The sequence below is a fragment of the Ipomoea nil genome, unplaced genomic scaffold, assembly GCF_001879475.1.
Source record: "Ipomoea nil cultivar Tokyo-kokei standard unplaced genomic scaffold, Asagao_1.1 scaffold0190, whole genome shotgun sequence".
Taxonomy (NCBI): domain Eukaryota; kingdom Viridiplantae; phylum Streptophyta; class Magnoliopsida; order Solanales; family Convolvulaceae; genus Ipomoea; species Ipomoea nil.
The window spans coordinates 73,907-91,049 of record NW_017616618.1 but is presented as its reverse complement, the minus strand read 5'-3'; the positions used below and the strand labels follow the sequence as shown (position 1 = coordinate 91,049).

At 37.1% G+C, this 17,143-nt stretch overlaps 1 protein-coding gene and 1 pseudogene across 1 annotated transcript; both read left to right on the top strand.

The window, feature by feature from the left end:
• Positions 1-700: 700 nt before the first annotated feature.
• LOC109187203 lies at positions 701-17,089 on the top strand (annotated as a pseudogene).
• Positions 11,091-12,375, top strand: LOC109187208. The gene is made up of 2 exons (XM_019337346.1): positions 11,091-12,104; positions 12,144-12,375. Exon 1 carries the CDS (start codon positions 11,253-11,255, stop codon positions 12,051-12,053), a length of 801 nt encoding a protein of 266 aa, XP_019192891.1. The 5' UTR covers positions 11,091-11,252; the 3' UTR covers positions 12,054-12,104; positions 12,144-12,375.
• Positions 17,090-17,143: the final 54 nt, after the last annotated feature.

Here is a 17,143-nt window from a genome sequence, read left to right as displayed (position 1 = left end):
TTTGCTCTCCCTTATGTCCCGTATTTGGTTTCAATCATACCTATACAATTATTTTATTGACAATTATAATCAATCTTGACTATATTATCTTGCATTTGTAAATTTAGAATTACCTATTTAAATACACAAATTCAACATTCAATTATTTATGCATGAACAATTCTAATATAATCCTGCCTTGATATACTTTAAAGTACTTATTAAAAAAAAACATTGGGCATTATCTCAATCGCGCAATGCGCGTAAAAAACTAGTACTTTTATATGGTTCCAACAAGGTGGTAGTGAGGGCTCATATCATGTATCCCGCTCATCACATTTCAAGTTGTAATAAAAAAATCACTTTTAATCCGTAGTTGTCTAATGTTCATATTACAATATGTCACACAACTCGTAATAAAATAGCCCATGAATCACTTGTTAGGTTCGGGACTATTTTACATCACAAATTTTAAATCTCCACTTATCGTTCTAGTTCATTTATTTTGAAATTCAGAATTAAAAAGATTTAATCACTTATTTTTTGTCAGGTTGACGTTGGTTGACTTAAATTCTATAAATTGTTGTGATTTTAGCATTGTGTAATTAAAAAGAAAAAAATGTGGTTTTCTTTTTAAATAATTAGTTAATGTTAAAGAGTCAATATAATGAGACTCCATGTCTCCATTAAAAGAAAAAAAATAATTTTGATAGTTATGGTTAGTCCAAACACTGTCTCTGTCTGTCTCTCTCCCTTGGCCCTGGCTGTTAACCTCAGCAGCTTCTCCCACCTGCGTTTCCTGCAATTTAATATTCAGATCAAAGCGTTCATTTTCTCTGCTCTTTGAATATATCTCCATTATTACACTTAGATTCTGCTGATCCCTAGTTGCTTCACTTTCCCCCTAATCTCTCTCTATAATATGCATAATATGCATATGTGTGTTTGTGTATTTGTGCATATATATCAGCAGGGCTGTTCGTCCGCCATTCAGTAAAGTGAAGTTCACTCCAGAGATTCCTCGCTCGATCCGTCGCTTCCTTGTTATACTCACTGGAAATCACGCTATCCGCTTCACTTCCGCGTTGCACTGCGACTATAATCCGCCGTTTTCCTAGTGTTTGAGCTCCGGAAATCGTGGTGAGCTTGTAAATTGGGTTAATTGATTGGTAGATGATTGCTGCATGGGATGGGAGGGCTCTATGGGCTTGGTAATGGATTGGATTTGGGATGCGGTTTTAAGTAGAGTTAGGGCTTGTACTTCAGTTCTCACATTGCGGATAGGATGAATTCGGATGTTGGGAGAACTGGTGGACCTGTTGAAAGGGACATTGAGCAGGTAACTTTATGATCTTTTGTGTGCAAATTGGTGTCTTATTGTTGTTGTTGTTGTTCCGGAGTATTTACCATTACCAATCTATAGCTCTGTTTAAGTTACCGGCAATACTTGTCTGCGGGAAAATAAATAAAATTGAGAAATAATCGACTGGAAAGCTGATAAAATACTCCCTAGCTCATACATTGATTGTCACAGTTCATTCCTGTCTTCTTTTCAATAATGCCCACAAGTGGCAAGCTCAAGGCTTCTACGTATAATATATTGTGGCATTAGTACCTTGTTGAGGTAAATCTTCTCTTGAACATTGTGGACTCCTTGTTTGTATCAGATGACAAGTGATTGATGCTAGATAGCAAGGAATGTTCCTTGGAATGACAAACCTAAGGGATTTAGGTAAAATTTGGTTGTAAAAAGTGTTCCTACATACACAAATAAAGAGTTAATTTTGGATTAGAGACTTACCATATGGTTACATAGTGAATTAACAAGTAAGAATAGCTAATTTACATTTACATTGACTTGAGTTACAAGTTAGAAATTGACATTCTATCTCTTTTTATTCATTATAATTGTTTCCCCTTCTCCTTAACACATTTGAATATGAGATTACCAGTCAAATTCTCAAATGATTATCTGAATTCTAGATAGTTAAGGGCTGTGAAATGAATATATTTGAAATTGAGATACAAATAGAATGTAAAATTGGGCAGCAGTGCATACAACATTTTGCCTGGATGTCTACTGCTCATCAGAGGCACTGTACTATTGCGAAATTGACAACTTTACCATGTAATCTCTTTTCCAGATAGAGAATTAAAAAACTAAGCAGTTGAATTCTGAAGTTCCAGAGAGTGGCAAGGAGAGATATTCACATGTTTTTCTTTATTTTTATTTGTATTTTTTAAGTACAAGTATTTAACCTCTTAAAACTTCTTTATCTCCCTTTCTTTTGAGAAAGTTACATGCTTATTTTCTGTCTGGGTTAGGATTTGGTTATTTTAATTAGGTTATTGCTGATGTTTTCAACAGGCTGTAACTGCTCTTAAGAAGGGGGCACACTTGCTCAAGTATGGAAGAAGAGGAAAACCCAAGTTTTGTCCTTTCCGTTTGGCAAATGTAAGTTTTATTCCTAGACACATTCTTATTATCACTTTCCTTTTACTAATTGTTATTAATTATTTTGATAGGTTGCACTTGTATTACTTTGTGTTCTCTTTGATCTTTATTCATGTCATTTCCTTTGGTGAAATGTCAACATTGTACATGCTTTAATGTCATTTCCTTTCTTAAAATGGGGACTGACAAGCTGAGTTGTTCTCTTTATTACAAGATACAGTTAGGTCTGTTCTTTTGGTAATTAATGTTTAAGGTCCTATTTAACAATATATGCTCTTTTATATAATATCTGTTGGGTATTAACCAAGCATATTTATTTGCCAGCTAATGTTGGAGATATCCTATGCTATGCTAAACTAAAATAAGATAGTATGCCACTGTAGTCAATTTAAAAGTTTCCACAAGCAATTAAACATGTTTCCAGGCTGTTATCTCCATTTGGCATACCTGTAATTAACCTGAACTAGTTCTTGGGAAATTAGCTTTCAACAAGTTGTCCACATGATAAAGAGTTTGATCCCCTATGATTTGATGAATGTTATTGGCACTTCCCAAGTTGGGTATCTGTTTTTTTTTTTTTTTTTTTTTTTTTTTTTTTTTTTTTTTTTGTATTTATTTATTTTGGGTACCATGACCCCCCCCCCCTCTCTCTCCCCCCCAGTATTGGTAGCCATTGGGTTTGACTAATCATGTATTAAGCTGCCCCCAAATCCTATGGGAGCTCTCCCAAGTCCCAATGCATATTGCTCTCGTGCTTGTTGAAAGCGAAAGCACAGCAAAGTGGTCGGCTTAATGACAAAGTGAATGCGATTAAAATTGCATCATGTCACTTTAGTGAAGTAATGAAAAACATAAAAGCACAGCAAAGTGGTCGCCTTAGATTGAAATGATCGAGGTATAAAGCAATCACTTAAAAAACTTACTCAAATCTCGATATAGTGCTTGGCAACTCCATAGTGTCCGACCATCATTTGGTGACTCCATAACTTTTGGCAACCTGTCGGAGACTTCATAGCTTCTGGTTTGAATTGGTCATCCTCTAAGAGGTATGCTACTTCAGCTAAGAGAGTTGAGTCCAGCTTCCAATGATCCTAATCTCTTCTCCTTCGTTCACCCATAGCTTCTGGCAAGAATCCTCTAAGAGGTATGCCGAATGCTACTTCAGCTAAGAGAGTTGACTCCATAGCTTCCAACGACTCTAATCTCTTCTCCTTTGTTTTCTTGGAAGAAGTTTGGTTATCGCTCAATCGCTGTGCTTTTCTTTCACTCTTTCTTCATTGTTTGCTTCTTCACTCTTTGTCTCTCTCTGCACACTGTGTGTGGACAAAAAGAGATGGCCACAAAGAGTGGGTGGTAAGTGGTGGGCAGTGCACACTCTAGGTGATTTTTTTTTTTTTTTTTTAAATTAAATAAATAAACCTTAATTAATGCATTCAATATAGTGTTTCATTAATACTTTAATATGTGTTAGATAAATAACAGTGACCAATAAATAATGGAATATTATGTTAATATGATTCTATTATTATTATTTTTATTAACTGTAGAATTTTGTACAATTGTCAAAAGGAATCATTTTGTTGCTTAATGGTATACATCAATGATTAAGGATGTCATACACCTGTTGATCTGTATTGTTATAAACTGGTATCAACTACAGTATTATTTATTTATTTTTTTTTTGTCTTAAAAATTGCATTTATAAACTATTTTTATATCATTCTAGATTATAATATTTAATTTTGACACATTGTGTGTCTTTTTATACAAAAATGATGCTTTGCTTTGTGCTTTATAGTGAGATAGACCCCTGTCGTTCTACTGTGCATTTCGTTTTAAAAACTTTGGTTGCTCTATTCACAAGGCTTGAACCTGAGACCTTGCTTATGTGGAACCAAACTCCTTCCACTTGGACAATAGGTCTTCGATAAGGACCTGCTTTAAGTGGTTGTTTTATGGATTGCTAGACTTCTCTTACATTAGACATCATGCTATCAACTTTTCCAAACAGAATATTCGTATGTGGTTGGTAGAATTGATTCAAATTTGAGTCATTGCATTCTTTAATTTGCTTCTTTGTGTTAACTTCTGCTGAAAGTCTATCCCAAAGGTGTTATATTTTGTTTAAAGAGCATATCATCTAATCTTTGCCCATTTTGAGAAGGAGCCTTGTATCTTTCGAGTAGCAGTCCAAATATCTTTGACAAAACAGATTGGCCCCAGGATGTATAGTGATGAAGTTTTCTATAGGAATTGTGTCCTTACTGAAAAAGACTAGCATGTAACTGTATGTATGGATGCAACTTTAATTTTTGTTTCCTATTTTATGGTGTTCTTTAGTTTACTATAGGTTTCAGTGTTATGAATTATATCCAAGTTGATTCTCTTTTGAAGGACTTCTTTCTTGTTTTCTGGTTTTCTGATATTTGTACTCAGCATTCATTTTCAAAGTCTTCGATGTAATTTTGGTTGTTGTTTCAGGATGAGTCTGCTCTAATATGGATTTCAGGCAAAGAGGAGAAATATCTTAAACTGAGTCATGTCTCCAGAATAATTTCTGGACAGCGCACTGTAAGTTTCTCACTGTCAGGACTCAGGATGCTCTATATTTCTATCTATCATGATATAACGAGCTTAAGAGAATTTTATAGCTTAATCATAAAACAGTGTATGCTGCGTATTTTACAGAAGTGATTAGCACATTTTTTTTCCCCATAAATAACAAGCTGCTTAATGAGTTGCATGCCAAATGTGCCAAATAAAATTGTAACTCAGTGAATACTAATCTACAAATTATTAATTTTATATTTTCAATCCCACATCATAAGTTTTTTTAGTAAAGTCTGGATTATGTTATTTGATTATTCTAAGCATATTAATATTCTTTGCTAGCCAATTTTTCAAAGATACCCAAGGCCTGAGAAAGAGTACCTACCAGTCATTTTCCCTGATATACAACGACAGATCTTTGGATTTGGTAAGAGTTTCAATCTAGCTTAGCCATCGGCCATCGCCTTCTTTTCTGGTTAAAGTGTTGACTGCAACTTTTGTGTTCTTTCTCTTCTCTGTATTTATTCTAGATATGTAAAGACAAAGATGAGGCAGAGGTCTGGTTTAGTGGCTTGAAGGCATTGATTTCACGTGGTCATCAGCGAAAATGGAGGACAGAATCAAGAAGTGATGGGATCTCTTCAGGTGCTACTAGTCCCAGGACGTACACACGAAGAAGTTCTCCATTGCATTCTCCATTTGGTAGTGGTAATAGCTCACAAAAGGTATATACTGTGAAAGTAGAAAGGTTTTATTGTATTCTTCTATGCATACAAGTGTGTACAGAGGACCTAAATATTTATATAAACATGTTTGGCTAAGCCCATTACTACACGGATTAGGACTAGGATTACTGCTAGGGTTAGGTCTAATACATTCATCATAACGCGATATATATATATATATATATATATATATATATATATTGAATTAGTTTCTACCTCTGAAGCAGGATCTTGGTGATCAGCTAAGACTTCGTAGTCCTTATGGAAGCCCTCCAAAAAACGATTTGGACAAGGCTTTTTCAGATGTGATATTGTTGCCTCCCAAAGTGTTTTTCCCTTCAGATTCTGCTAGTGGTTCTATACATTCCTTGTCTTCTGGAGGCTCAGATGGAATGCATGGTCACATGAAGGCAACAGGAATCGATGGTTTTAGAGTAAGTCTTTCAAGTGCCGTTAGTTCATCAAGTCAAGGTTCTGGGCATGATGATGGTGATGCCTTGGGGGATGTTTTTATTTGGGGTGAAGGTATTGGGGATGGTGTAATGGGTGGTGGACCCCACCGTGTTGGAAGCTCTTTGGATGTCACACTGGATTCTTTATTGCCTAAGGCTTTAGAATCTGCTGTTGTATTAGATGTGCAGAATATAGCTTGTGGTGGACGCCATGCTGCACTAGTGACAAAGCAAGGAGAGATGTTCTCCTGGGGTGAAGAATCAGGAGGCAGGCTTGGGCATGGCATTGATGCAGATGTTTTGAATCCAAAGCTTATAGATGCCCTCAGCATTTCAAACATAGAGCTTGTTGCTTGTGGTGAATATCATACCTGTGCTGTAACACTTTCTGGTGATCTGTATACTTGGGGTGATGGTCATTTTGGTCTTGGGCATGGGAATGAAGTGAGTCATTGGGTTCCAAAAAGAGTAAATGGGCCTTTGGAGGGCATCCATGTCTCATTTATCTGTTGTGGTCCTTGGCACACTGCTGTTGTAACCTCTGCTGGGCAATTGTTTACTTTTGGTGATGGAACCTTTGGTGTTCTTGGCCATGGAGATAGAAAAAGCATTTTTAAACCTAGGGAAGTGGAATCTCTCAAGGGACTTCGAACTGTACGAGCAGCTTGTGGTGTTTGGCATAGTGCTGCTGTTGTAGAAGTCATGGTTGGAAACTCAAGCTCTAGCAATTGTTCATCCGGAAAACTATTTACATGGGGAGATGGTGATAAAGGTCGACTTGGACATGGTGACAAGGAATCAAGACTTGTGCCCACCCGTGTTGCTGCTCTTGTTGAACCCAACTTTTGCCAGGTTGCTTGTGGACACAGCTTGACTGTTGCTCTAACCACTTCAGGTCAAGTATACACTATGGGTAGTCCTGTTTATGGCCAGTTAGGAAATCCTCAAGCTGATGGAAAATTTCCATGTCGTGTTGAAGCAAAAATTGCAAAGAGTTTTGTTGAGGAGATAGCTTGTGGTGCTTACCATGTTGCTGTGTTGACTTCCCGAACTGAAGTTTACACGGGGAAAGGGTGCAAATGGAAGATTGGGTCGCGGGGATATTGATGACAGAAATTCACCAACTTTAATTGAAGCTCTAAAAGACAAGCAGGTCAAAAGCATTGCTTGTGGTACCAATTTTAATTTACTGCAGCCATCTGCCTTCACAAATTAAATGGGTTTCAGGGGTTGATCAATCTGTGTGTTCTGGATGCCGACTTCCATTTAATTTTAAAAGGAAACGGCATAACTGTTATAATTGTGGGCTTGTATTTTGTCATTCATGCAGCAGCAAGAAATCTCTGAGGGCATCAATGGCACCAAATCCTAATAAATCATATCGTGTATGTGATAATTGCTTTTTTAAATTGAAAAAAGCTGCTGAAACTGATGCTTCATGTTAGTAGAAGAGGAAGTATGGATCAGGGGATAAATGATGTTATTGATAAAGAGGAGAGGAGAAGTTGGATACAAGGTCCCGTTCTCATCTTGCTAGGTTTTCTTCAATGGAAACCTTTAAACAAGGTGAAGTCCGCACTTCCAAGCAAAAGAAAAAGTTGGAATTCAATAGCAGTCGTGTATCACCTATTCCAAATGGTAGCTCACAATGGGGAACCCTCAATGCCTCCAAATCTTTTAATCCGGTGTTTGGTTCATCTAAGAAGTTCTTTTCAGCTTCTGTTCCTGGATCAAGAATCATTTCTAGAGCAACATCTCCAGTATCAAGACAGGCAAGTCCACCTCGTTCTACTACACCAACCCCAACTCTAGGCGGACTCACTTCGCCAAAGATTGTACTCGATGATTCTAAGAAGACAAATGATAACCTTAACCAAGAACTCATTAGATTGAGAGCACAGGTAAGCATCTTACTGTTCTACCATTTCCCAATAGTGCAACTTTCTCATTTTACTGTAAGATTATTTCATGTGGATCTCTTAAGGCTTGTTTGGTGCAAAAAAAGAAAAACTCATTCCCTTTGTTTTGTTTATCCCAAAAATTGGGATAATTTGTCCCACTGCCTCCCCACCTTTATTATAATCCCCACATTTTAGATTGGGTGTTGTAATCCCAAATCCATTAAAATGAACCAATCACAGGATTAGGTTATCCAATTCTCCCTAATCCTATGAACAAAACTACTCAGAGGCTTTTGACAGTAATACTTGGATCCCCAGTTGTTTCGAAATCACAGTTAAAATCCCTTTGGTTTCAGCTTGCATTTCAGTCAGTCAATCAGGTCTTTCATGCAAAATAATGATATGATGATAAATTTATTGCATTTTCATTTAAAAAGTAACTATAAATTCAAATAATCTTTGTATTTGGTTATAATAGGGTTAATTTTACTTTACCCACTTGTTATTAGAGTTTAGTCATATTTTATAAGCACTTAGCTTAGCTTAGCTTGAATTGTCAACATTTACAGTTAATTATTTCATTAAAAATATTATTATTTCATTATTTTACCCCTAAATGACATGCAAAAGGAATGGGTGAGTTCATGCTCCAAAGCTTCATTTCCAATGACATATTTGGCATAATTTGTTCTTTAGATAAGTTTCGACTAACAGGCACTCAAAATGGTTACATTGTGGTGTATGATAAGGAGAAGAATTGCTTCAATAAAGTTCATTGGGACACTTGGGACATCTGGGTCATGAAGGATTATAAGTTTGAATGGGAAGTTCACTGTGAGCTTGAGTGAACTATCAGAATAGGGATCTTGATACGCACCCAAAATAAGAGATGGTTTACTCAGAAAAAAAGGAAGGTTGCAAATCAGGCAAATCAGAATATACAAGGAAGGCTTAACTCAAGGGATTTGACAAAAATAAATAGAGGCATAATCATCTCAACAATCATCTCCACAATCATCTCCTTTCTATAAGAGTTAATTACCGATTTGGTCCCTTGACTATTGTGAAATTACCAATTTGGTCCTCGACTATATTTCTTACCCAATTAAGTCCTCCAACTATAAAAACTTTAACCAATTTGGTCCTTTGCTTGGGCAGCCGTCAACCTGCTGTTTAATGTGAGGGTAGTTTCGGAATTTATACTTTGACTGGAATTTCGCTCAAGGGTTGGCCGTCAAGAACGTGGAGGAGAGGTTACAGACGTTAGGAAGCAAGTTAACATCACCCACGCGCCTAATTTGTGCTCCGTGCTGGCGCCGGCGTTTCTCCCGCAAGCGGCGCAGAGTTTCGCGAAGTGCAGGAAGCTTCATTGAGAGACATACTGAAAAGTTTATTACAGTGTTCTAGGAGAATGTTTCATTCCAGAAGAGAAAGGAAAAAGAATTAATATACTAGCATGGCTACAAGCACGTGACATTGACTGCTCCTAACAAACATTGTGCTGAGCTAGAGTCTTGTTGGGGTGTGAGTTGCTGCGACTACATATACCTCTGTATATCTCTTGTTACAGAGGGACTTCACCAGCGGCAAGAAAATCCTGCCGGCGTTTGCGGACACGGAGGGAATCACCGGCGCTAAAAGAGCCTCGCTGAACACCAAGCTGTAGCCTAGCCCCAGGGAGGAGCTGCCGAAGAGCGAGACGAAACTCGGCTTACACAAGTCAGATAACGGTAGAAGATAATCTAAAGAGAATCTACTATCAGTACCTGCCACTCCTCAAATCCTTGCAGACTTCCAGGGTTCAATTTCTTGATAGCAACAATCATCCCACTACCGGGTTTAGATGGTGCAAGCGTGTTCTCATCAACCCATCCTTTAAACACTGTCCCAAAACCTCCAGTCCCCAAAATGTAAACCTTCAAATTTGGTGTAGGCAAAATTGTTCCATTCGCATTTGAGTCTTCACTCTCAGTCGAACTGTAAATCTCCAAATTTGGTGTAGGTAGACATTTTCCATTGGCATTTCTACCCTCACTCTCTGCTCCTGAAAGCTATCTATAACCACCAATTCTGCTCAGTGCAGAAAATGCAGTAGAGCCTTTATTGTTGCTTGGCAATGCCCCTATATGCAAAATATTACAGACAGTAATGTAAAAGATCAAGTATTTATGGCTTTTAATTCAAAAGAACAAGCCACAACATAGAAAGCTCGACTTTCCAGTTTGGAAGTTGCGACAACATAGAAAGCGCGATTAGCCAAGGGATGGGGTCGCCGAAGGCGGAGAACACGGCGGAGAACATGTGGGTTTTGATGATTCCGACGATGGTGGCCAGGAATCAGTATAAATGGCGCAGCCGCGCAGGGCTAATGAAAATTCCTAAACTACCTTCCCATTAAACTGCAGGTTGACGGCTGTCTGAGCAAAGGACTAAATTGGTTAACGTTTTCATAGTTGAAGGAGTTAATTGGGTAAGAAATATAGTCGAGGATCAAATTGGTAATCTCACAATAGTCAGAGGACCAAATTGGTAATTAACTCTTTCTATAATTATTTATTTCCTAGCACTATAAATTAGAATCTCTAGATGAGAGTAAATCATCCAATAATCTTCCTTAGTCTTTAAGCTTTAGTAGCTAGGCAAGAGCCTAAAACTCTTGTGGGGCAAGAGCCTAAAACTCTTGTTGGGGAAAGTCTTGTGACTTCCTGTTTCTTTTCTTCAGTTTCTAGTCAATCAAAATACCTCCTTGTTCTTTTCTCTAACAAATTGGTCCGACCTGCCGTTGGATGGCGAACACACGAGATTCCCGCATAGAGACGTTAGAGAAGAACCAAGATGCAATCCGTACTGAGTTGACTACATTGACCGATCGATTTACAGCCATAGAAGATTCTGTGGCTAGGATGTCTGATCTCATCGCTCTCTCCTTCCAAGGCGGAGGGCACAACAATGCCAGTACTTCATCAACTTCCATCCCAACGCCGAATTCAACCTCTCTTCCAGAATATGTTCAGCCGGACAACACCTCGCTGCCCATTAGAAAAACAGAACTTCCTACATTTGAAGGCACATATCCGATTGGGTGGTTAGCTAGAGTGGAGCAGTACTTTGCCATTCATCACACCCGAGAGGATTTGAAGGTCCCAACAGCTTTCGTTAGTATGGAGGGGGCAGCTCTACATTGGCTCCAATGGCTACAACAACAACAACCCACTCTTGGACTAAATTCACACATGACCTTTTGGAAGAATTTGGCGACGAATTGCCTGGGCCACCGTTTGAACAGCTTGCCGCTCTTCGTCAAACGGGCTTGGTGGATGAATTCATCGCTGCGTTTCGAGCTCGCATTGCCCAAATTCCTGGACTTGCTCCTCACATTCAATTAGGGCTTTTTCTCAATGGCTTGAAACCTGCAATTCGGGTGCGGCTTCGACCGAATGATGTGACAGATCTCCGAACAGCGATGCGTGTCGCTCGTGCGGCAGAACGAGAAATTGAATTTCTCTCCACAGGCCGGCTCCTTGGACGCAGTCTGCAAGATGAAAATGCAGCGCTCCAGATAATTCATTCACATAGTGGGTCTACTTGGTCTAATGGGCATGGGAAGAATTCCCAAACCAATTCTGTTTTGAATTATTCACAGCCCAAACCCATTCCAACCCAGTCTCAATTCTCTGGCAGCAATCAAACATCTTCCTTCTCCTCCCAAACACAACCTGCGTTTCCTGCTATGCAGTCTTCAGTACGGAATTCCAGCACATCAACATCACGAGCTCCGGCACGACATTATTCTAACAAAGAGTATCTGGACATGCGCGCCAAAGGACTTTGTTTCCGTTGTCAGCAACCGTACAGTCCGCTTCATGTATGCCCGAATAAATCCTTGCAAACTCTAATTGCAGCAGAGGATGACGAGGACGAAACGAGCGACGAGCCTGGTGTAACTGACCAAATCGACACCGGACAATATAGGGCAGTCTTTCCAATCTAGCCTTGGGGACAAGGCTGTTTCTTTGGTGGGTGGCAATGATACGCACCCAAAATAAGAGATGGTTTACTCAGAAAAAAAGGAAGGATGCAAATCAGGCAAATCAGAATATACAAGGAAGGCTTAACTCAAGGGATTTGACAAAAATAAATAGAGGCATAATCATCTCAACAATCATCTCCTTTCTATAATTATTTATTTCCTAGCACTATAAATTAGAATCTCTAGATGAGAGTAAATCATCCAATAATCTTCCTTAGTCTTTAAGCTTTAGTAGCTAGGCAAGAGCCTAAAACTCTTGTTGGGGAAAGTCTTGTGACTTCCTGTTTCTTTTCTTCAGTTTCTAGTCAATCAAAATACCTCCTTGTTCTTTTCTCTAACAGATCTCCAGATGAGAAAGTGTGTTATTTATATAATTAATGCAGTAGTCTAAACTCTAATCATGACCTGAGGTTAATATTTCTTGTCTCCTCTTTTGGTCATTGTGTAGTGTAATCACACCTTCCTATATCCAATTTCATCTCTTAAAACTTGTTGGAAAACTAAGAGCTGAAGAGTCAAAGTCACATTAATTTATCAGATGTGGTAAATGACAATGTTATGAATCTAGATTCTTATGTATCTCTCATAACCCATAAATTCTAGGCTCTTGTAATTATCCCACCACCAAGTAATCTAGCAATTTATCTCTGATCATATTTTATTTTTCATTCTCTTGTTATCATCATAATTTATTTCTGCTAGGTGTAATACTTGAAAGTTGAAACACCATTGGATCCAAGTGTTATCCCTAAGCTATATTATGTTATTTTTAGCTAAAGGTTATTACCTATGCTGTATGTGGCAGCCATGGAATTTTTCCCAATAATGAACACTTGCTTTTTTGTGGGATAGGAAGAAAGTAACAAACTTCAATAAATGCTTGTATAACCCATTAGAGAAGCATCACATATAGATTTCATCCTTTTTGACATGATTTCATTTGATTTGTGGGCATGCAGTAACAGGTTGTTGGTGATTGTAAAAATTAAGTAAAAATGTCATAGAAGCTCTCTGTATATGTGGATTTTAGGGTGATTTAGATGGGATATTGGATTTCATGCTTCTGTTAGTCTTCAAGATGTTATTAAGGATGATGAAGGGGCATTTTGAAGCTAATGTGTATAGAGTAAAAACCAAAGCTTTATTTGACCTTTTCTTCAAAAAATAATTTGAGTAAAGGCCGAATGTATGTGATAAGTCAATAATAACTCTGGATCCTATGTGGGTAAAAAAGAAGATTGAGAGTTACAGAGTACATTTTAATTCAAGATCTGCATGCCATTTCTTAGGAAAGTTATTTCTCAATCTTATTCTAGGAAAAGGACCTACATTTCTGCACTGCTGGAGTGTTATTTCCATGTAAACCTCTATAGTTTCTCATTACCACCTTTATTTTCACTTGGTTTTTCCTTTTACCCAGCATTCTTGGCTTTATGTGTGCAGTGTGTATGAAATGCAATTGGTCCGTGGGGAATTTTTCAAACTGATGGGAAATACTATCCACTGTTTCCATCCCCTTGCTACTTTTAACATTTTGTTTGATCTATCTTTTTCTCAGGTAGACAATCTTACACGCAAGGCGCGCCTTCAGGAGATAGAACTAGAAATGACTACCAAACAGCTGAAGGAGGCAATAGCAATAGCAGGGGAGGAGACTGCCAAGTGCAAAGCAGCAAAAGAAGTAATCAAGTCACTCACTGCTCAGGTAAGATGGATGCTTGTGCTAAATTGCCTGTATTAGTGACAAATCTATTTTTTATATAGTAAAACATTGTTTTCTAAAAGCATTATATTAGCCAATTCCTGTGTCAAAATTTTACTGCATTTCAAGCTTTTACATCTAAAAAAAGACAAGGTAGATAATTAGGCTTCCATGGCAAAAGGAAAAAAATAGGATGTCAATTACTAAAAGTACACGTTTTAATATAACAATTATTTCAATAAAGAACCAAACATGTGCAAATCGTATGCAATAAAAAATATATCCTCCTAGCAGTATCATATCAACCAAATAAAAACATTATAATCTTTTTAAAAAAATTCAGTAGTAGCATGCCCCTTTGTTCAACAATAATCAACAATAAAGAGAGGCATCTACAAATAAAATAAAATAAAATAAAATAAATTTGAATATAGCCGTAATATCAAATGAAAAGATCTAACAATAAGATTTTTTTTTTCATATGTTATTTGCTATCTTTTGAAAATAAATGTATGGTGAAATATAAATCTGTTTAAACATGTATAAATACACTCAACTAAACATCAAATTACAAAATAAAATTTACAAATTATTTGTTTCAAATCCAAAAGTTAGTTATCATTGAACAATATCAATATATTCTTTCAAATGTTGTTAAAATTTAATCATGTTGGATCCCTTACAAATAATTAAATATTATGAACACTACTAAAATACAGAAATTCTCTATTAAATTTCACACTAATTATACTTGAAATTCTAAAAAAATCCAACAAAAAAAAAAAAAATCCTAAAAAATGCACAAAACATTCATTCATCAAATTACAATTCAAGATTGCAAACCAAATGCTTGAGTAGATCTCTGGACAAACATTAGTTATTGTGGGAAAGTTTCTGTCGTTGTATTCCCTAATGTAAGTGATTTATTTTTGGTTCGGAATCTTAGATTAGGGATTTTATTTCCTCATTTATCCTGATTTTCTCTGCTTTTATTTCCTGATTTAGCCCCTACAACTTTATGTGTGTGTTTGTGTAAGCAACTCTTACATAAGTTTTTTTCCTATTAATCACTACAACGTGGCATTTTATTGGATGCTTTTTATAGTTGATTATTATGTACATTTTTTATTTACTTATGGTGGGGTTTTGGTCAGTTCATGAGTAATCCATGAAAATAAATAAATTTTCTTTTCTAATTAAAACTCCATATTAGGGAGTGAAAATTATGTAGTGATTTTAGTAGGTGAGAATAGGGGTGTAAATGAGCCGAGCGGTTCGCGAGCTGCTCGGTCAAAGCTCGGTTCGAGCTCAGTCAAAATTGAGCTCGAGCCGAACTCGAGCGGCTCGTTTAGTAAACGAGCCGAGCTCGAGCTCAAATATTCTAGGCTCGTGGCTCGTCGAGCCGCTCGCGAGCCATAATTAAATAACAATTAAATAAATAGATAAATATTATATATATATATATATATATATATATATATATATATATATATATATATATATATATTTAAATTACTTAAAACTCGCAAAGTAGGAAAATCTTAAATCTTGAAGTTTGGACTTTTAAATTTTTAAAGTTTTTATTATTTATGTATGGATAAAATAATATTTACTATTAATTAAAATATGAATTCAAATATATCAAACTCGCGATTAAAATCGAGCCTGAACTCGAGCTCGAACTCGAGCTCGAATTCTTGAGCTTGAACAATCGAGCTACTCGAGCGCGAAAAATTGCCGAGCCGAGCTCGAGCATCATTTTTTGTGCTCGATCGAGCTCGAGCTCGAGCATCATTTTTTGTGCTCGATCGAGCTCGAGCTCGAGCATCATTTTTTGTGCTCGATCGAGCTCGAGCTCGAGCCGAACTATGCTTATCGAGCTCGAGCTCGAGCCAACCCATGCTCGAGCTCGGCTCGGCTCGTTTACACCCCTAGGTGAGAATAACATTTTTTTTTTTCAATATAGAATTGACATTTTTAAGAGTTATGGTGCTAGCTGTTTTGCCATCTATCCAATAATGTTGAATTTTTAATTTAATTTAATTTTGTTTTTGTTTTTTTGTTTTTTTTTGTTTTTGGTTTTTGTTTTTTTGTTTTTTTGCTAAATTTGTTCACTATGATACTTCTGTTGCTAATCATCTGTTTGTTGTTGACACTTGATGTAGCTGAAGGAAATGGCTGAAAGATTGCCTGTTGGTGCTGCCCGAAACATAAAATCTCCTACATCTGCTTCCTTTAGCTCAAGTCCTCTATCTGTTGACATTTCAAATGTGTCTATTGACCATTTGAATGGTCAAGTATCTTCTCAGGAATTAGACTTAAATGGAGGCAACAGCCAGCCACTTTCTAATGGATTGAGCATTATATTGCTGGTAATTGGAATATTGGTCATAACAGGCAAGGGAATTCTGAGGCAATGGCAAGAAATGGGAACAGAACAAAAGAGAGTGATTCTCGAAATGAGAATGAATGGGTCGAGCAAGATGAGCCTGGTGTGTATATTACACTTACTTCCTTGCCAGGAGGCTTGAAGGATCTTAAGCGTGTTCGCTTCAGGTATCTTAATTCTAACTAGATTTTACTTTTCCAATTGGATATGCTTTGTTGGTGCCTTTACTTTTTGCATTGCCCTTGTGAGCTAATTAGCAATGTATCTCTTCAAAACATTGAGTTAGAGCAGTCAAAGGATTTATTATGTATGAAATTAAAATCTTAATAACTGTTTAAATGCAGCCGGAAGAGGTTTAGTGAGAAACAGGCAGAACAGTGGTGGGCAGAGAACCGAGCAAGAGTTTACAAACTGTACAATGTACGCATGTCTGATAAGTCCAGCATTCCCACTGGAAGTGAAGAATAAGCCCATTGACATGCATGGGAATGCCATTATACAACTCACTAAAGGTCTTTTTGTCACTGTCCCCAACATTAGCCACAGGGATGATCGCTTTCAACAATTTACTCGGGGTAAGAATCGAGGGTTGAATTAGAATTAGGCGTTTTCATATGGGTTTTCTAGCCTCTTTTCCCATCATTCTTTGAGCACCCTAATTCTTATGGCTATGGTTTGTCATAGTTGTTCATTTCCTTTGACCCCCTCAATTTTTGCGTTCCTGGGGAATTGAGGGTTACAAATGTAAATTCCACAGGCTTACTTTCCTGGGCTTCTTTTACTTTCTTTTTTTTTTTTTTTCATTGGAATGAACTGACGACTGACAAAATTACATCTCAACAATATTGAGGTAACTCATCTGTGACAAATTGCATTATAAAAGTGAGATGTTTCTTTTATGTTGATATACTTTACTCACATTTATGCTACGATTTCTAATCAGGTGAAAACCAACCTTCA

What these genes read in the sequence shown, in the direction of transcription:
- LOC109187208 (XM_019337346.1), top strand. Translation starts at nt 11,253, where the DNA reads ATGGCTACAACAACAACAACCCACTCTTGGACTAAATTCACACATGAC.